General features: G+C 37.5%; 1 protein-coding gene across 5 annotated transcripts in view; it reads left to right on the forward strand.

The window, feature by feature from the left end:
- Positions 1–21,005, forward strand: part of DLG5 (discs large MAGUK scaffold protein 5) — a 97,928-nt gene that overhangs the window by 45,369 nt on the left and 31,554 nt on the right. For all 5 annotated transcript variants that reach the window (XM_058841422.1, XM_058841418.1, XM_058841419.1 and 2 more), the window contains exons 3-11: positions 1,980–2,145; positions 7,418–7,561; positions 9,066–9,249; positions 12,310–12,569; positions 13,581–13,893; positions 17,730–17,960; positions 18,969–19,153; positions 19,749–19,874; positions 20,538–20,670. In XM_058841422.1, the coding sequence (XP_058697405.1) occupies positions 1,980–2,145; positions 7,418–7,561; positions 9,066–9,249; positions 12,310–12,569; positions 13,581–13,893; positions 17,730–17,960; positions 18,969–19,153; positions 19,749–19,874; positions 20,538–20,670 (1,742 nt within the window). The remainder of the gene's footprint in view (positions 1–1,979; positions 2,146–7,417; positions 7,562–9,065; positions 9,250–12,309; positions 12,570–13,580; positions 13,894–17,729; positions 17,961–18,968; positions 19,154–19,748; positions 19,875–20,537; positions 20,671–21,005) is intronic.

Consider the following 21,005-nt stretch of genomic DNA (forward strand, 5'->3'; position numbering starts at 1 on the left):
GAGAAAGGGATTTTTTCCATGTTGCACATCCTCTGATGTGTCAGCTCAAGTGAGATGATGTGCAGGTTGCCACTGAATTTATCAAAGACCATGCAGCTTCCAGGTACCTGAATTTGATTTGTCTGCCTTTACCTTTTAGTTTGTTTATGAAATTCCTTTTTTCATTGATGAGTCCAAACTCTTTCAGATTAATACATATTCTGGCTTTTTGGATCTATCTTCCTTCATTTATTCTCTGTATCCCCTGTATCATGTATTACTGGTTTCTTGCCGTAAAAAATTGTAGAATATTTCTCATGTAAAAGAAAGGATAACTCCATGTTGGAAGTGTGAAATCCATGTCCTTATGGATGAAGGGGCTTTGTCTGGATTGCAGGAGTGAAACAAAGTGGTAGGAAAAGCAGCCTCCATTGAAAATTCTTCAGAGTGATGCGTGTTTGTGTCTTTTTCACACAGAATGCACATTCTTCCTGCAATTTCTGTTTTTTCAGTTTGCTATTAGAGCATTTGCATCCATTATTAGGCAACAGCCAACAGATTAAAAAGTCTGTGCTCATAAATTCTCATTGCAGTAGCAGCTGGAAGGTATAAGAGCAGGGATCCTGTTATTGTAGATGCTGTACATGGGATAGCCCTGACGCTGCAGTTATTTTGGTGTGGCAACTTCAAAGCTCAGGTAGTTTTGCTGAAAAGTTGGAATGGGTTTTTACATTCTGCAATACCTTCATGAATTGTGTTTAGGGATTAAAAGGCAATCCTTGCAATTCATTAGCATTTGATCCAGTGAAATAATTTGGAGTTTCTTTCTTTGAAAGACAATGAGTGGAGAGCATTTTCTTTTGTTGCTTAATTAACTAAAAATAGGCCGAATAAAGATGCATCCTAACAAGTTAATACATATGTCAGCAACTTGTTTCAGTTGTATAATTTTGCAAACTATTTTTAAAATTTCTCTTCTGGGTAGAAAGTAATCACCTGCATACGTTTAAGCCTTTAACTTTCACATCTGTGACCTGGATCTTTGAGTCTGCTCATATGTGTCTGTGAGACATGTGAGCAAAACTACATTTACAGCTTAATTTTAAATGAGAAGAACTAAAATTAGAGTTGAATTATTTGTCAGCAGTTGTTAGGAAGTGATATACCAGCCTCTCCTCTCTTGGGAAGGAAACGTTGTGCTCTCACAGTTGTCTGAGAGGACAGTAGCCATCATTGTTCAGCTCTGATATTAGGAAAGCTGAGAATTAAAAAGTCCCACTTAAATGTATGACTGCCCCTTAGAGGAAACATGATGTGTAGTCCAGTTGCAATGATTGTAATATGCATATGTAACACATATGTAATATGTGTTAGCCAATGTTGTTAAAAATGAAGCCCAGTTTTCATGATTTATTGGTCAGTGAAATCCTTAACTTCACATACTAGACTGAAAAATGGTAATGTGTGGAAGCATAGAATTGCAGGTAAAGTTGTCTGTAGCCCATGACAGAATGGTATTTCTGTGCTGCTAGAAAAAGAAAAAGAGCCCCTGCACTGTAGCAGTTTCTTTACTATCACTGGAATAAGTTGATGTGGGTGAATTTTACATGTTTTTTGGTTTTTTTTTAAGCATGGACATTGTTCCTTATTTTAAATAACATTTTTACCTATGACTCCTGTCAGTATGTCAGTTTCTGAGGTCTTTGCAATTGTAGCTGCCAACTTGCCTTTTAAGCTGCTTGTAAATTCCTGAGTAAGCAAGGAACCTACCCATGCAAACTGAACTTGCAACACAGGGGCATTCTGCTAGCATGGGATCTGACTGGAGATACTCTTCTTTCAACTCACTGATGAAAACTTAGATGAATTGCTTTCTTTTTGAACAGGATTCTGCAGACGGAAATACAGGATTTTTTTAAAATTAGCGTTAATTTCTTTAGTGAAGTTGTATTGTTGTTTTGAGGCATTTGCTCACTGCCAGGTATTTCTCTCTTCATCAGGTACGACTGGTAAAGCATCATCTCCACCACCTGTGATAGACACGAGACAAATGAGCGAGAAGCTGGAGACTATTTTATACCAGCTCCGTCAGGTGACTCGAGAGAGGGACGAGCTGCGCAAGCAACTTGCACTTTCATCTCCAGGGTCAACTTTTGATGACTGCAGGTAAACAGAAAGGAAATGTAGCATTTTCATTTCGTCTTCAATAGTGTTTTCAAGTGTCTTGACACCTGCTTGCCTGGAAAGCATTAAGGAGCTTGCAGTGTATATATGTTGCTTGTAACCTACTTGCATCCTGGTGAAGTGCCCACATCCATGTTTCAGAGTTTCCTGTTGAGTGCCTATTCCCACTTTGTCCAGCAATTTTTCTGTGGGGCTGAGGGGGGAAGGTCTCATCTCTGTGTTGAGAAAAGAAAGCAAAGAAGTTGCTTAGACTTCATGGGTTTTGTTGTGGGAAGAGAAAAAAGACAGTGGATGAAGTATTTGGTGTTTGGAAAACGAGAGAGGAAAGAGAAATAGCTCTGAATACTTGGCTGGAGAGCAGAAATGAGGAGAGGAAAAATATCTCAGCTATTCTTATGCTTCTGCGAGGAGAGGGGTTTGGATTTACACTGAGTGGAGTAGGTGTTTTTTGGAATATCAGCTTTCTGGTATACATACGCTGGGAAACTTGTAGCAGAAATATGTCAAGAATAAGGAGTTCTTCACTGAGCATGCTTTTTCAGTCATTTAACAGCCAGCAGGCTTGGCTAGCTCATTCCAGTTTGGGGGCTGACATGTTATGAGGAAGACAGTACTCAGAGTATGAGTTAATTGTAAAAAAGGGTTTTATTGAGTAGGCAATAGAATTAGTTTATTTTGAAGGGTTAAAGATCTGCTAATGTTTCAATGTGTCTGGGTACACTGAGCACTTTTTGTCTGTATATGTGTAGAACCTTGGAAAAAAAATTGTGTGTCACTGAATCTGGAATAAGAGCAAAGAACAGTTTTTCCGAGAGGTGTTGCCATCATGTACCTTTTATGAACTTTAATGTTTTGTTGTTGTTTTTTGTTACTTCATCAGCTGTGTCTGTATGTGATCAGGTGGTTAATTAAACTTTTTGTCTGTATTAAGATTTGAACCAGTGAACTGACATTTTTAGAACCTGGGGATTTTATAAACTCAGTAGCTTCTTAATGTCCCCTTCCTCCCCCCTTGAGTTCTGAGGGCTCCTTTAAGAGCATCATGTTCTATGTAACCATCTCAAAGCATTGTGGGGATGGGAAAGGAAAAAATTGTCAAATGTCAACATCTTTTGCACAGCTTCCAGTTACTTAGTTAAATAGAAGGATTTCTTCTTTGAAGTTACTAGAGCTTAGGCATAGAGGATTTTATAGCTCACAATCTTCTGCATAATCCAGGATGCTATTAATAAAGTTCTGATGAGCTGTCCTCTAGACTGCCCTAGTTTTCTCTTTGTCAAATCAATCCTTTGCTTTCAGTGTAGGATTTGTATGTTGTATAAAGCATGAATGTTTACAGCTCCAAGAACAACCCATCAAAATAAACCTTGTATTTGGGCAGTCCCTGGACAATACATATTAGATGGAGAATGCTGGCTTCCAAACAATCAAGTATTTGAAGAGTGAGAAATGAATGAAGATTATTGACATTCTTTTCCTTCAGTGTGAAAGCAACCACTGCTCCCATCTGCATACACATTTATGGTTTTTGAAACCTTACTGGAATTTGTTTTACTTTTTGAATTCTTTCCTCTTCTAAAACTATAATCTTCATCCTTCCAGGAGTCAAAGCCTGGTAAACTTTAATACTGAAGTGTGCAAGCTGAGAGATAATGATGTGGATGGTGACTTTTACTACCCTGGCTTTATTTTCCTGGCTGTGTGTGCTGCTGTAACTATGGCTGTACCAAACACAGGTGGTGCAGAGGCAGACCTTGACATGTCACCTTGGATGCTTCACATCAGCTCACAGCACATTTGCAGTCTGGGCTGTGCTGGCTGAGGAGGTTGCAAAACAGAGAGCTGTTTTCCAAGCAAATGTTGACTAAGTGTAGAGCAGTGGCAGGGGAGCCACAGCAGTGGATTGTGATGTGCTGAATCAGATCAGCATGTGCCATCCTGCTGGACATGAGTAGGATTGCTCATGCTGTGCCTGTGGATTGACAGTGGCTGTGTGTGCATGTGTGCTGGAGATTAAGCACATAATTAATGAGTAATTAATTAAAAATAATTTAGCATGCTCAAGTTGCATGCTATGGACTTAAACCTGCTGTTATTACTCACATAATAGTAACAGTAGAAGAGAACCACAACACAAATAAATATCCTCAAAATTGTCTTTCATAAGAGGCTGTTTTTTGTGTAATCTTTAGTTATTGCAATTACAATAGTAAATGATAAGTCCTTGGAAGCTGTTAGGTAGGATTGCCCACAAAATTGGACCTGTGGTTGGCATTAGCTTTTCTGTGAGCATCAGATAAATGTCAGTCTTGCCATGGCCTTGTTTTATGGCCAGGGTAATTCCACTATAGCATAAAGGATTTTTGAAGTTCTTATACAAATATCAGAAAAACAGTTGGGTCTTTGACACTAGCATTTTAAATTTTGTTAATGTTTGAACAAGTGCTTCCAAAGTAGTAACTGATATTTCTCCTTTATTGAAATCATAATTTTTGGTATTTTCTGGGGCATTTTAGCATGAAAGTTTGGTGGTCTTGCTTAAACAAGAGTCAGCCACTGCATGCAGTTGAACTGTTGTCTTGCAACAGTTTTGATTCTTGACTTCTGACCAGTATACCTTCCCTTACTCATTTTTTTCTTGCTGAGACAATAAAGCCTTGGAACACCAGTGTGGAACATATGGCCTTGGATATCCATGTGGCTTTTATTTCATGTAGATGAGGTAGAATGCAGAATGTTGTTGGTGGTATTGTTGGTCCTTCCTCATTGTGTAGGTTGGCTAACTTGTCTCCATATGGTCTAAAAAATGGAGAAAAAAATCCCTAAATAACAAACTAAATAAGAAATAAATTATTGTTATTATAAATAAATATTTTTTTCTATATATAAACTAATAAACATGGTCTCCACATGTTTTTAGATGTTTGTTGGGTTTTTTAATGTTGCTTTGCATTTTGGATGGTTGGTTTTGGTTGTGGGGCTTTTTTGGTTGTTTGTTGGTTTGGTTTTGTTTTGGGTTTTTTGTTTGTTTTATTTTTTTTAAATAATGTCTGTGTTACTTGAGCAATATATGAAACACATGTGATAGATGTTAGACTTGTAGAACAAGTTTCACCATAGCTTTCAGACTGCCCTAATAGTTTAATATGAACATCTGTTAATAGGTCTCAGTAAACGAAATGTTACAGCTGAGACCTAAACTGTACTCCAATTAATGCTGTCATTTAAGACTGTGGTGGACAGATGGTATCTACTTTCAATCATTTCACCCTAAGGTCTAATTTAAATCAATAACTTGTGTTTTAATTATTCTGTCAAGGGTGTAAACATTTCAAATCAAGTTTAACTTTTGCTAACTATGTCTGTGTTTTAAAAGAATAACCCTTCACTAGTTGTGGTGATGTCCGTAATGGTGTGTGAGTAATACACTACTTTTGGTACCTCTCAAGAATTAATTTAAAAATACCCTAAAAGACAGCCCTGTAGACATGACTTGAGCATTTGGTAACTTTACATGATTTTAGGTTTTATTTGTTGGTAAAGTTTATTAATCAAGGAAGAGGCTTTTGTTTTGTTTTTCCCCAGAAGCACTTCTCTAGAGAAAGGAGAGAAGGAGGAATTACAATTGAAGGTCTATATAATAGGTCACTATTCAGGAACCCAGCTGCAACTGAGTTGCCAAAAAGTACCTTATATCATACCCACCCCTCCCCACCCCTGAAAATCTGAAACAGATGTGGCTGGCATTTCTTTTTTTTAAGTTTTGTACTTTTATTATTATTATTTTTTAGCAACTTTCACCACTGCAGTAGTGCAAAGCCATTTTCATTTTGATTCAATTGCCAGCTGCATTTCAGTTCCAGAACCCATGTTGCTATTTTTTGTAGGAAGCAAAGAAAATTCTGATTGCTTTTCAGGCTGTCCTTCCAGAGAAGCCATTTGGGGGAGTTTGAGGTTTGAGAGAGGAAGAGTCATCTGTGCAGCAATGGAGCACATCTGATATGAGAACAAGCAGAGTTAAATTAGAAAGCAATTGTTTTCTTTTGGAGCCATTAGTTTTCTCTTTTGGTGGTTTGCTTGGTTTTTTTCACATTGCCTGTGGGGTTATAAGAAACCCAGGAGATGATACAGGGACAGATGTCAGAAGCTTCATTTTGAAACTAGAAAATTCAATGGAGCAAAAATCCAGTGACTGTACAGAGGAGAAACAGTTCAATTCAGAGTCTCTTTTAGATGCTTAGTGCTACAAAGAGAGAAGATATAATCCTGCTAATTTAATTTCGAGCAGAATATCCAAATCTAATTAATTCTAATCTAAAAATAAAGGTATCACGTACAAGTACCATACATTCTAGATATAATCTATGCTTGTCAATTGTTTGACCACATAGACTATTTTAGAAAATTTCTCTCCCAATCATCCAAAGGAAATTTGAGTAAAAAATTTATTTTGCCTCATTTTGGCTTTTATTTTGTTCAGTTTTCTGAAAAATGCTTGTTGAAGGTTATGTTGTATTGGAGATTTCTAATAACCCAATTTTTTTAAAAATAATTATCTTATGAAAATGTAAGGTAGAGTCTGACATGATTTCTCATTATTTATTGTAGCCTGAAAGAATATGGTAGCACACAATCAGGTGTGTAATTCAGCACAATGACTTGGTCAAACAAGTCAAACTCTGCCAGCACAGATGTGTGTGTTTGATATCCCATTGGAAGTCTTTCTCTCAAGCATGTTTTCCTAGGGAGTTAAACAAGGTCCTCCAGCTGCTGCCTGTGAGAAGCTTTGTTTAGCCCAGGTCTCCCAGCACGCCCAGCTGACTTGGGCAGCCTCTTCCAGGCCTGTCCTCACTGCAGCTCTGGGCTTTGTCACTGGGACTGGGCTGTGGTGGCACAGGAAAGTGAGTCTGCTGTGATGGACCCGTCCTTGTGTCAGTGGGAGTTCTGTTCTGGGATAGTGTTGCTGCTCAGAAGAGAGGGACATGCAGGTTCACTGCTATTTTTGGCCATGTTAGTCATAATTAGACAAAACCATCCCATTATTAAATGTTACACCTCAATATAAAACTAATGTAAGTTCAAGTCAGTGACTTTTTATTAGTGGTTGCATCTTAATGGGAACTGGTCAATATTTAAATTAATAAATATTATAACATAAATATCAACAGTTGTGTGATAGCATTTTTTATTGGATAATAATTTCCCATTCACTTTAGTACTTGATGTTTGACCTCATACTCTTTTCCCATGCTAGGCCTAGTCCAAAACCAAATCATGATTATGAAAGGCTGAAGATTCAGTGTATGAAAGCCATGTCAGACCTACAGTCTCTGCAGAACCAACACACCAAGACACTGAAAAGGTGTGAAGAAGCAGCAAAAGAGGCAGATTTTTATCAGTAAGTATTAGTAAAGCTGTACAAGGTAAGAGTTCAGCAGTACCAGTGCTAGATCAAATAGCATTAGAACATGGTAATCAAGTAATTTTTTAATGCTGTTTTTCCTCTTAAACTGTAAGATTGATATTTGCATCAGATAAAATATTTCTGGCCATTTGAAATGATCAAGTATGGACTGCCTGTTTTACTTTTAGGAATTTGAGACAGAAGTTCCCAGTGTCTTCCTGGGAAAAAAGTAAAGCCTGATTACTCATTTGAAGTTGCAGCCTAACAGTTTTACTGTCAGGCTAGAGAGCAGATTATAATCCAAGAGAATGGAATTTCTTACCATCATATATTGTGATTGTGATAGCTCTTGTGACAATCTGTGGAAGTTTGAACACAGGTTTAATTCAACTGTTATTTTCTCCTGCAATAGTTGCTAAAATCCTGTGTTCTTTTTAAAAATTAAAGTTTGCCTTCTAAAGAATTTATCACTTCCACTGAAATTTGAATGACAGCAGATTAATAACCTACATGTGAAGATTACATATGCTTAACTGTGGGAATATAATTTATGAAAATGCTTTTATTTTAACAGGTTGTTGAAATTTTAAGGAAATTTTTTTTATGCTTTGTTCATTCAGTGCAGGAAACGTTGGTATTTCTCTTCATAAGGAAGAAATGTAACATATCTTAGATGCAAACTTTTTCTGTATACATATTCTAATATTTACCAGCAAGTATGAGAGTTTACATAGAATCATTCTGTTTCAACAATAGAAATACCTGTCAGTATCCAAAAGTTACTTTTTTGATCTGCAGTAGTAAAATACATCCAGTTGACTTATCTGCTCTTTTTCAGCATTGCTTTAGTCTGATTTTAGGCTTGTAGTTTGAATTTTAATCTGAATGATAGCCTCCTCATGTGGCTTTCAGTTGTTTAAGTAAGAGTGTATTTCTTTCAATAATTATAGCTGGCATAATGAACTTTGGAGAAAATTTTTATCTTGAGTGTAGTTGAAACATGCATAGTGTGTTTTTCTGGTTATGGAGGTTTTTTGATAGTTTGGTGGGGTTTTTTTTGTTTTTGCAACAGTATCACACAACAGAGTTTTTGTCATTTTCATCTGTGTTTTGTTTAGCTACTGCTCATCTGAGGAGCTCAGCAGAAAGTAGAAATTACTGGCAGGATAATTGCTATTATCTCAAGGATCATCATATTATGCTGTTTTTGTTTGTCTGCCTGCTTTTAATGGCTACGAAATGGCATTGACATGTGCAATAAATCCATCATCTCTTCTGACGAGGTTTAAGAGTGCTGTGTACATCCATGTATTTTCATACTTACATCCCTGTTTGTTTCTGGGTTTGGTTTTTTTCCCTGATGCTTGCAATACACAGATATGCAGAATTGAGTTAGTTAGCTGCTTTCTTGGTAGGAAACTCGTGCTTGAAATGAATTACTCTGGGACTTTGTCCTTGCAAGTTGGACCCTAAGAGCATTTTTTGTGTGCCGTGACAGCACGTTGCACAGTCGGCTGCTGAGCGACCAGTCCCAGCTGAAGGAGGACATGGATACCCTGAAGAGGAAGAACACGCAGCTGGTGCGGGAGCACAATCACCTGCAGCAGTCCTGTGAGGAGATGAAGAGGCTTCACGACGAGGATCAGAAGGAGATAACAGACCTGCGCAGCCAGCAGCAGCAGGTGAGCCACGGGCTGGAGCGCGTGTGCTGGAGGAGATCGGGGCTTCTTCCTTCCCCAGAGAGACCTGAGTGTGCAGCATTGCTGCCTTTAGTGTCTCACTCATTCCCAAAAAGCCTCTTCACCTTGTACAGTGTTAGGGAGAGACAATGACATCTTGGTTATTAATTGATTTTCTTTGTCTAGCTGGAAGAAATGAATAAGGAGTATTTAAATGCAGAGATGAAAAAATATAGATGAAGATGGCATTTGCATGATATTTTTTAAAAAATGGGTAAAAAGGCATCAGAAATCTAACTTGAAGCTGCAAAGTGATTAAAAATATGACTTTTCCTAGGGTATTTTAGGGAGCAGGGCTTACTTTAAGCTTGCATGCTATGGTTGTTGATTTTTTGGGAAGAATCACAAATGGTTGATTAATGTTTTTGAACTTGAAACAAAACGACAAAATTTTCAGGAAAGGAAGGGTTGGACATTTCAGAGCTTCATATCACAGGCTGTCTCCAGGCCAGTTTTGTTCACATACTCTGAAAATTAGAAGCAGAGTAATGCTAGGGAGCAGCTGGTTGTATCAGGTCCGCTGTTCACCTAGGAAAAAGTCTGTTCGTTTGGTTAGAATTGTTACAGTAACATGTGGAATGGTTAAACAGAGTATCTGGGTTCACTGTGTGTAGGCTGATTCACAGGGCAAACTTGCAAGTCAAACATTAGGCTTCAGAAGCAAAATCTATGCGAGCCAAAATAATTATTTGCTAGGGTAAGAGGGGCAAAGGTCAAAGCAAGCTGGATGTGCTGAATGGTGCTTTAGGAGGTGCTTGAAGGTAGTGCAAAGAGGAGTGAAAGTTTGTTCTTTCTTTTTTTATCCATTTTTCTAACACTGTCTTGCAAGTGTTAGAAACTACAGTCTGAAACTGTTTAGTGGTTTGGTTCAGAAGATAACAGAAATGGTTTGCTGTGTCAGCCTGGGAAAATAACTTAATTGGTCTGTGCCTCAGTTTCCCAGTCTGCAAAGCAGGGATGCAAGACCTCTGAGTGAAGGCTATTCTATTTTGCCATTCTGACCTGAAGTTTGGAATTATCTGGAAGCATAGAAGGAGGCTGAAGTATCATTGTCAGGATTGATTTAAAGAAATCCAGTCTCATGTCAACATCATGATTAAACCTTTAAAGAAAATGATGTATGTGACTCTTAGTGGGAAAATCGTGTAACTCTATTTCTCAGCTTGTCAGAGTGATTCATGGTGTCTTGACGTGGTGCCAAAAGTCTTATCTTGTTCCTGTAATTTCTCCTATGAATTAGTCCAACTCTGTGTTGATCTCTCTGACGTGTTGTTTCGTTGTCAGGCCATAACAAAATACGTCTTGGTGGCCTCAGAGAGCAAAAGCTTTTGATCAAATTACTCTTTGTGTGGGATTGTCATGGATTTGCTGTGTAGCAGCTGACCAGCTTAAGTTTCTTCTGTTCACATATGGAGTTTCATGTTGCCATGGCTGTGTTCCTTGGGCCAGCTGGGACTATTTACTTTCTTTCTTTGGGGTTTTGAATGGGAGACGTTTATTGCACTGGTGTGTCCATCTTCCCCTGGCAAATCTGTGTTAGCAAGTTAATGCTAAATTCCATCCAATGTCTTGTGTGTTAGTCCTGCTTTTCTTTCGTTATTTTGTGTGTTGTCAACATAAATACATACCTCATATGCTTTAGACAGTGAGAAGTGGTTTGTTTCTGTTTGAATTCCTAAATAATTTGTTCTCAAACCTGTTCTTAAACTCATTTGGGAAGTAGTGTTCAGGAAAACGGCTTTCTTGAGTATTTACATGTTGCGTATGCCTACAGTTTACCATGTGCTTAGCTTATCTGAAATGGTTCACTGAAGCATGCTGGCTAATCATGTGCCCAGCTCTGTGCAGGTCATGCTGCTGAATCCACTGAGGATTGGGATGTGCATGGAAATAGCCCAAGTGCAGTCTTGCTCCAGGGCCACTTTTATCTATCCTGCTTAGTTAAAGGAGACCAGCATCAGGCTGCAGAACTTCTGTCTCTGCTCTGTTATCTTGCCTGGGTAGCCAAGTGGTTTATTAACAATGACAGGAGTTAGCCTCTACCTCTGGGCAGTGAAGAGTGGGCAGCCTCTTGCTCTCCCCTTCCCCTCTGGTCTGCTGCTATCCAGGTTCCTCCATGCTCAGGAACTGGTCCCTACTCTGAATATAAGACACAAAAGATGAGGAGCCAATTTGTGCAGGATAGCTGCTGCGTGTTTGGTTTCAAATTTTTATAGAGCTCGTGTTTTCTTCTGTTTTCCTTCTAGTTTTTGAATGCTTTTTGTTTTGAGATAGTTAGGGATATACCTCTGTAGGCTAATGTTAGTATTATACAATTCCTGGCACCTCTCTGCATAGAGCATTCCTGTTTCTTCCCACTTCTCCATCAGGGCCAGATTTCAATTTAAAAGACAAAACCAGAAAAAAAGGAGCATAGAATTAAAAAAAAAAAAAAAAAAAAAAAAAAGCTTTAGGCTTTTTTTCAAGCATATTTTTTTCTTTTTGAGAATGAATAAGAACTAGATTTGCTGACACTCATTAGGGCTTTCTTATGTTGTTGCTGGTCATGTATGATACAATTACAATGATTGCAATTTACAGCAAGATTCCTACATTGATGTAAATTTAATTTAAAACTAAGATTCAGGTCAGGCTTTATTCATGTTTAAATGGATTTTTCTCTTCCTGTTAATCTTTTATGTATTCTTTTTGAAACACAAACCTCTGTGGGAAGTTCTCAGATGAAATATTGTATGAATATTAAAATAATATGCCTGAGTGTATAACATATTTTGGGTAGATTTTATTCTCATTAAGTTTTAATTATTTAATTCATTCAGAGGATACAGGCAACCTATCATGAATGCCACCTCGTGGGCAGCTCCTAAATTACCACTACCATCTTGGTCATCAAGTCACTATATTTTTGTTCTAATTTTGTTTCTTATGTATATATTTTAAATCAAACTCCTTGAACTGATTAACAGTAAAGGTTATTGATAGAGTTTCTGGCATTTTTGTAAGGTTATGAAGCAAAATGGGTCATCAGAGATACTAAATAAACTTTATGATACCGCAATGGACAAGCTGGAGGGTGTGAAGAAGGACTACGATGCCCTGAGGAAACGGTACAATGAGAAGATCGCGAGTCACAACACAGATCTGAGCCGCCTGGAACAGGCTGAGGAGGAGAACAGACGTCTTCAGAAACAGATTGACATGCTAATGAAGCAAAGGGACACAGCAATTCATTTCCAGCAGCAATATTCATCTTCTCTTAGGAGGTATAACTGAATTTTGATACCTTTGACTGATCCGTTGTAATGTAGCATCTTATTTCCATTGTGCTAGAATCACAAATACCTTTCTAATCTTTTTTCTAAAGTTTTCCTCTAGTGTATGTAATCTTGCTGTGATGAGTAAGCATGTGTATTTATATAAAATTTTCTGGAAGATTCTAGAATGTGTGATGGGGAGGCTAATTTAGAGAAATGGTGCATTTTCTTACGAAAAGGGTTTCCCATTTACAGTTTTGGAATTGTATGAGAAATTTTAACCGTTGTTTAGCTCGTGCGAGAAAGGGACCTATGTTTATTTTTAGTTGTAGGTACAGAAGTCAAATGCAAACAGAATTTTGTTAAACCTCAGACTTTGTTCCAAACAATCTCTTTAACTCATGGTGAGCCCACATATATATCTCTTTATTTAAATACTAAGTGAAAATCAATACGGGAATGTTTGCAAATGAAGATCATCTCAAGCTTAAGTTAACTTTTCATGGTATTAGAATTGGAGACTGGGGGGGGCTGTGAGACAGGGCTTTGGGCTGGCAGCAGAGTTCTCTGGCTGCAGGTATTTGGGAGTCTTGTTTCACTGAGAGGGAGCTGCTACAAGCAGAACACACCCAGCCTACACCGTTAACCACATGGGGTAGGGAGGACATCAGCACACACAGAGACTGCAGAGAGCATCTGTGGGTGTGTTAAGAATGTTTTCATTGACTGTTAGGGGGGATGCACAACTCCCACAGACCAAAGACAAAAAATGGTTTTCTCCACGTTCATAAATGGTTCCTTGTAACTGTTATGGTTCAGTCCTTAAAGAGATTCTGTAATATTCCTTAAGGTTCACTGACGTTCCTAAAGCAATGGGTATTTTACAGCACAGAGAATACATTTTCTAGCAAGTCTTCTGTTGTTGTGTTTTACCAATGGACACATTTGGTTACACAGCCAAATCCTTAATGTATGAAAAGGAGTAACAAGTGTCTTACTGGTGTTTCCACTTGGTTTTAGGTTTGAATCGGTACAGCAGGAACTAAGCAACGCCACAGCACAAAACAAAGAGTTGCAGAGAGAGATGGAGCGATTACAGTCAGAGGTGACAAGGTTCAAAACAATGCAGCTGAAAGCAACCAAGGATGCAGAAAAATACAAGGAAGAAAGGGATTCGGTTTTCAATGAGTACCGCCTCATAATGAGTGAGAGAGATCAAGTAATCAAAGAGGTAGATAAGCTTCAAACAGAGCTGGAGCTCGCGGAGTCCAAGCTCAAGAACACTTCTTCTGAGAAGCGAGTGGCCAGTGAAGAGCTGGAAGCTTTAAGACAGGTATTAAGCTACTGTTTCAGTGGAGAAGGGAAATGAGTATATGTTGTTGATGCTGGAATCAGGAATGTATGACTGATTAGTGGAAAATAGGAATCCATTGCAAAGAGGAAATTGTATTCTGATGTTTTCCTATACCAGTTCTTTTTACTGTCAATTTCCATGTTTGAACAGAGTACCTGCCAGTTGAAATGTGCTGTACACTTGACTTAATTCTGTCCTGCATATTATAAATCCTTTCCTTTGCTGTGTTAGTCTTTTATATCTTCTTAAGTAATGCTCTCTATAATAATATAGCTCTAAATATTCATTATTTTAAACTTTTAATCTCTACAGGAACCACTGGATACTATCTGCTGTGGCTTAGGATGGCACATGATCAAGTCATCTCAAACACTTATGCAAAGCCTGTGCTGACATGCATGCCCTTCTACTGCCTATAAGTTAAACAGAATATATTGAAGAATTTTTCCTTAGAATTCAGGCATGCCTTAAAGTGTGTGAAACCAGAACTATTTTTCAGCAATATGTTCTTGAAACGCTTATATCACAGCCCTGTCAGAATGAAGCTGTTATGATTTGCAGAACACAGTTTTCTGCTTATTTTCATTTCCGCTGACATGCATTCACTTGACTATTTGGTTTACAAATACTTAATTCAGCATGAAATAGATACAAGCAAATGTATTCATTGCCTATAAATCTTACTTCACTCTTTTCACAGCATTACATTTGAACAAAATATTCTTACAAAAAATTAAGGGTGGAACTTTCTTTTAAATAAATAACACCATTTTTTGAGGAACATAAGTGGACTGTGACATGTGGCGTCAGAGCTTCAAAGTATGACTAAATTCTGGTTTTAAGAAGTCATATTTTCCAGCCCTTCATATTTGTCAGCTCAGTAATTCAGCTCTACAGTGAGTGAGGTTTTAGTATGTTTCATACCTCTTCTACTTTCATCAAAGCTTTTAAGCCAATTGAAATGTCTATTGATTTCAGTGGGATCAGGGTTAGTTAGGAATACTCACGGAAATAGCCACAATTAGTCATTCTTCTCCAATTTGTTATATCTGTCATTGTGGCACTATGAGTAATTTGCCAAAGTGCCTTAAGGGGCAGGGAATTAAAATTCTAAATCCATGGGTATTGTCTTAAAGGGTGTTTGAACAAGAATCAGCAAGAGCCTAGGACTGGGGAGTGTGATGCTGGCAAGGCAGAGACATGTACTTTTCCTCACCCCCAGAACTGGCCCTTCAGAAAGCAGAAATAACTGCTGCTGTAATATTCTAAAAGGTGTAAAATAGCCATACCTGAGTTGTCTTTTTGTTCCCGTTTTTCTTTCCTGTAGCTATGGCTCTTTGGCTTGTGAAGAGGTAAGTTCTTATGTCCCGTAGTGCTGGCTTGCTGCAGCCCTGTTCAGTGCATAAGGGATTTTGTAGGCTTGTTAGGAAAAATGTTTGAACCATTAAAAAAAAATGTATCGACCAATGTATCAATTCACTTGAAACAGTATCCTGAAACATGTCTCCTGTAAATGGGCTTGTCCTCTCAGTGCATAGCTTGTCTGGGGCTCTCTGAAAAGGCAACTTAGTGGCTTTCACTTTCCATGTGATATATGGCACCTTTAAGTGCCCAATTTTGCAGTGCTCATGAATTGTTTAAAAAACAGCGCTGAATCCATTTACGTAATTTTAAATGCAGTTCCTTCCCTGAAGCTTGTGTTTTCTAGTGTACTTTTGCTGTCCTAGAGAAATTGTAAAGCAGCTGAAATGGAGAAGAGGTTGATTTTTTAAAGCATTATATCTGAGCAGCTACTGATGAGGTCAGGCAGTTCATTTCCAAGTTAGACATGTAAGCTTTTATTAGTCACACGTGCCCAAACTTATTGGTTCAGTAGACATCTAAAATGTACAATTTTTCTGGTATTTATAAATGATAGAAGAAATCTCATTACTTTTGCACTAATTTTGCACTATTTTGCACTATAGGACAATTTTGGAGTAAGTTCTCATGAACCCACCAGGATTGGATGTTAGAGATTTCTCTCTCTCCATTCTCCAATGGTGGATTTTTTGTTTGGCATAATCTTCTACTCTGGGAAATACTTAGAATGTTATGTTTCATCTCAGTGGTAGTCGGTTTTCCCCTCAGTTTAACAGATCTGTTCTGTTTTGTCCTTATGTTATCTTCAGATGTGAGAACTTCCTTAAAACATAAAAATAATTCACAAATTCAGAATCATTCAACTCAAACTGCTCTACTGTTTTCAAACAGAAGCTATTCTAGTCAGTACCAAATGGCACGTTCCCCTGTGCTGTGTAGTTGTAATTTTGCGCAAATGTTGTAGGAAAAAGACAGAGGTGAAGTTTTACCACTGACCACAGGAGGCAATGGCTGCTCCTGTTCAGATGGTTTATATTGAGCATGCTGAATTAAACTGTGGTAGCGTGTATTTTTTCCAATCACTTTAAAGGGCTGTAAATTCTTGTTTAGTGGTCATGCTGAGAACTTTCCCTCTGCCTTGGTGACTTTCATCTCAGCTGCTTGTGGGAAAAGACTTAATATTTTTGTCTAAGTTTTATGCACACATTTGAATGCACATTTTATACAAACTGTAGTTAAACTGTGCAAAATGCTGTTTTCAGTACTAAAACTTGTCTGCACCAACAGATAGTTCAGGGATTTTTCTCTCTTCAGAGTTACTGAGCAAGGAAGGTCTTACTGATGTTGAAAGCACTTGGATGGTAATTGAGATTCACTTACTGAGTGAGTCATTAATTCAGTGCTTGTCTGCTACTCTACAGCAAAAATGGCACTCTTAATGTCATTGTGAATAGCCTTAATTAGATACACATCTCAAAAATTATTCTGTTAATACAGCAAAATGCAATTGTCATCTGTGCTTTAAATATTCAATTTTATTCTTTGCAAACTATAAAGGTAAATAGAATGAAAATCAAGTTAATGACATGGTGTCTTTCTATCCTTAAGCACTTCAACCCTTTCTTTCTTTTGTTTTTGAGATGTCAGCTGTCTCTGCTGAGCTTTTAGCAATCAAAACATCAGTAGTTTCCCGCTTGGAGTGCCTGTGTATAAGAGGACTTCTTTGTAGCCATTGACTGAATGCTTCTAGAGACCTGAGCCATCTGAAAATGTAGTGGCATGAAACGGGATTGTTCCAATGACCCATTCTTCTAATGGGAAGTCTAATTTAAATTATTTTAGAAGGGCAGATTTTATTTTAGAACACTTCTACATTTGCCTTATTGTTTTTATTACAATGCAGTTGAATTCCACATTTAAGATGTACTGTCATTCTGCTTTATAGAATATTGTAGTTTTATCTTCAACATTCTATAGCACCTTGGTATTTTAATGGCATATAACTTTAATGTTCCTTTAAAATTTATGGAGAAGCTGTAATATGCTTATGTAGCTGGGTTGTCTAAATTATTTCAGTCCTGTACAATTGAAGCAGTTGTTTGAAAATATTTGCAATATAGTTTTACCCTTTGCCATATTTGAAAACTTTTTTTGTTTCTTTAGACACCAAGTCGGGTTAATAACTTTTTCTCATTTAGGTTCCTCAGTGTTATCAGTGCTCCCAAAATCTTGCTTACTTTTGACAAAGCACTGTGCTCATGTGATTGTGTGATGTTTTTAATAACACATTTAATATTCTTTGCTAGTACTTGTATGTAATGTGATCTGCCCCCATTTTTCAGAACTTAGTGGTAAACTCTAGACTTTTAAGGCGTCATGACATGTCTTCATTTGGAAAGATGAACTGTTTCCTTCTGAAGTTAACCCACTGCAAACAATGGATCTTGTTTTAGGAACTGAACTCTGCTCTAGTGGAAAGAGATCGAGCGATTTGTGAGAGGAATGAGTTACTGGAAAAATACTGTCATGAAGTGAAGGACAAAGCTGAGGCCCAGAAGGAACTTGATCAAGCTTGCAAGGATATAGAGACAGTGAAGGAAGAAAGAGATGTAGCCAGGAAAGAGAGAACAGAAGCTATCATCCAGAGAGACCATCTGCTAAGGGAATATTATCAAGCCCGTCAGGTATTTACAGCAAATCTTTACTGATGCCTTTTTCTTTCTTAGCTTAGTTAGGTCAGTAACTTGCAAGAGATTAAAGATTGGGCACATTGGGAGTCTCCCCTCTTTTCCTCAAGTCACTCTAAAGTATAAACACATGCATGTATGTTCTTCAAGACATACTGACAGAAATTCTTGTTTGGAGGAAACGCAGTTGTGCTTCATATTGAGATTCTGATTGTAACTATAAATAGAGAAAGTTTGCATTTTAACCAAATCGTAAAACTGTGAGTCTAGAATAATTAGTTTCATTTATACTCTTGGAGTTAACCACACACAGTTTTTGCAGGCCCACAGCTTCTAGTGAGCTGTACTGTTGTAGCTGGCTTATGTTATTGTGCTGCAAGCTTGGAGTTTTCTTTGTGTATTTGTCTTACTGTTGTCACCATCACTCTTGTTCAAAATAGGGAATTTTGGAGGGACAAGTTAACTTAAGAATGAAGTAATTCTTATCTAAAACAGGAAGCATTAAATAAAAATTTTCATTCAATTCCATTGCTCTTCAATTTCATTGCTTTGGAATTAAGGGACCTGTATGAATCCCAAGTCTTGGGATTGTTGTCTCAGGGTAAATAACAGATGTTAATGCAGGAAATATGTGTGGTCTATATATTCTATATGCATCTGATTTCTAAGTACACTTGAAGGTTTTTTCTGTCTGCTAAGCAGAACAAGATTGAAGCACAGAATGTCATGTCTGAAATATGAAACGTTCATTGATGTTATTTTGAAGTGAGGATTCTTATTCATGTAGTTGAACAAATTTGTGTGGTACTGGATGAAATGCATTACAGTAGGTTTTATCTTTCTTCCCACCCCCACCTTCCAAAGTTGCAGCTAAAATAAATGAGTATTTTTCATGAAATCTTAATAATTGAATACATCAGGCAACATACAGATAGTAAAAGCTATTTGTGCATATGTACCTAAAAATTGTGCCTAAAATACTTATTTGTGTTTCTTAATTCCTAGATACAAGATTCTGCTACCCTAGACATAGAAAGAGCAAACAAAGAAATTGAAATGCTTCGGAAGCAATATGAGGCAATGTCACAAGAACTAAAGGAAGCTGTCCAGGAAGCAGAAGTAGCCAAGTGTAGGAGGGATTGGGCCTTTCAAGAGCGGGATAAGATTGTTGCAGAAAGGGAAAGCATACGGTAAACAACTGCTAGATGATACCTGAGTGATCTCTGTAACACCTGCTGTGCAGTTGATGTGATTCTAGCATGGCTGGGTTTTGCCAGCACTTCCTCTGCATTAGCTGTCACATCACCATGTGACATTTTAAAAAAAATGTTGAGGGCACCTTACAAGGTCTTTGTTGTTTTCTGTGCTTTCATAACCAAAATGTCTGTAGTAAATACCCTTGAGTCTAACAGCACTGCTGTGTAGGAATAGCCAATCGTGCCATCTTTTAGGCATGCTGTACTAATAATCCTGCTGTAGCTCTAGTCCTGCACATAATTCTTTGCCTGTGGGTACATGCACAAAAAGTATCCACCGTATTTGCTACTAAATATATCTAAGGAACTAAGAAAAATTATTAAATAAGTTTTTTTTTCTGCTAGTTTAAAGAGGATAAGTAGAAATAAAGTCCTGAAAGGGGTGAAGAGATAAAAAATTAAGACCTAGCATATGTCATTTTTTTCTTCCTTATCCTTTTTCTTTGAAATTTTCCATTAACTATACAATGTGGTAAAACCAGTTTAATAGGGTTTTAAGTAACTAGATTGAAACCTTTTTCTTTTGAAGAACTTTGTGTGACAACTTAAGGAGGGAGAGAGACCGAGCTGTGAGTGACTTGGCTGAAGCTCTTCGCAATCTGGATGACATGAGAAAGCAGAAAAATGATGCTGTTCGTGAACTGAAGGAACTGAAGTATGTTAGAGAAATGACCAAACTGCATGAAAGTTTGTGATGAACATTTCATTTTGTTAGCTGTGTTCTTAAGTGAACCATATGTTGTTACAGCTGTAGGCAGCAGGCTTTCATGTTATTGTGTGTGGAAGCATTGCCTGTATTTTTAGTTATCACAGAAATTATTATGCTGGACAGTATCGGTTTTATCTTATTAATGAGACTCAGGGTAAGCTTTGTGCTGTGGAGATGCACTTTAGCAGTACTGGGATCCTTTCACTGAAATCATATTAACTGCAGCTCAGTTCCTCTCAGCTGTTTACTCACTGGTTTATGGGAGAGGTTTTGCCATTGGTATTTATCATGCCCTACATACTGATAGAGATCATCTGAGGGTAAATTAAATGCATTTTAGAAGATGTGAGAAACCTAGTTGTGCACTTAGCCATGTAAAAATATTGCAAAAAATGTGAGATTATGTTAAGACAATATATAAAAATGGAAGGTCAATTTGATAGCAGACCAATAATACTGAAAGGACAGAAGCTGAAGGAAATTTTCAACACAGCTTGGATTTTCGATTTAGAAAACCAAATATGATATCAATCACAGTCATAACATTATTTTTCAGTTTATTTAAAAGGAGGTTGTTTGTGTCTGCAAGTAATAATTTTCTTTGCCTAGAGAAAAGATGGAAAATCAATTGGAAAAGGAGGCCAGATTTCGTCAATTGATGGCCCATAGTTCCCATGACTCAGCCATAGATACAGATTCTCTGGAATGGGAAACAGAAGTGGTAGAATTTGAAAAAGACAGAGTAAGTAAAATCACACACTGCATTGTCTTGTGTATTGGATAACTCTGAAGCTAATTACAGTCTTTAAATACTAGGTAAGATTAAAAATATGATTTTCGTCTTTTTAATTCTTTATTGTTTGGCAGAGAACTCTGTAGGTGCACATGAAAGCACCAAGTGAAGTTACAGCAACATGAAAGTAGTTGGTAAAACCAAGTTGTTATATACAAGCTTTATGATTTTCTTCATATGCTTCATAAATAGAAATAGTTTCTACATGTAATGTTGCAGGTTACCCAGGTCCATGTAGTATAGTGGTCTTTAAGTTTGTGATTCACTGCAGTGCTGAGGCAGTC

This window comes from Poecile atricapillus, chromosome 6, assembly GCF_030490865.1.
Source record: "Poecile atricapillus isolate bPoeAtr1 chromosome 6, bPoeAtr1.hap1, whole genome shotgun sequence".
Taxonomy (NCBI): Eukaryota; Metazoa; Chordata; class Aves; order Passeriformes; family Paridae; genus Poecile; species Poecile atricapillus.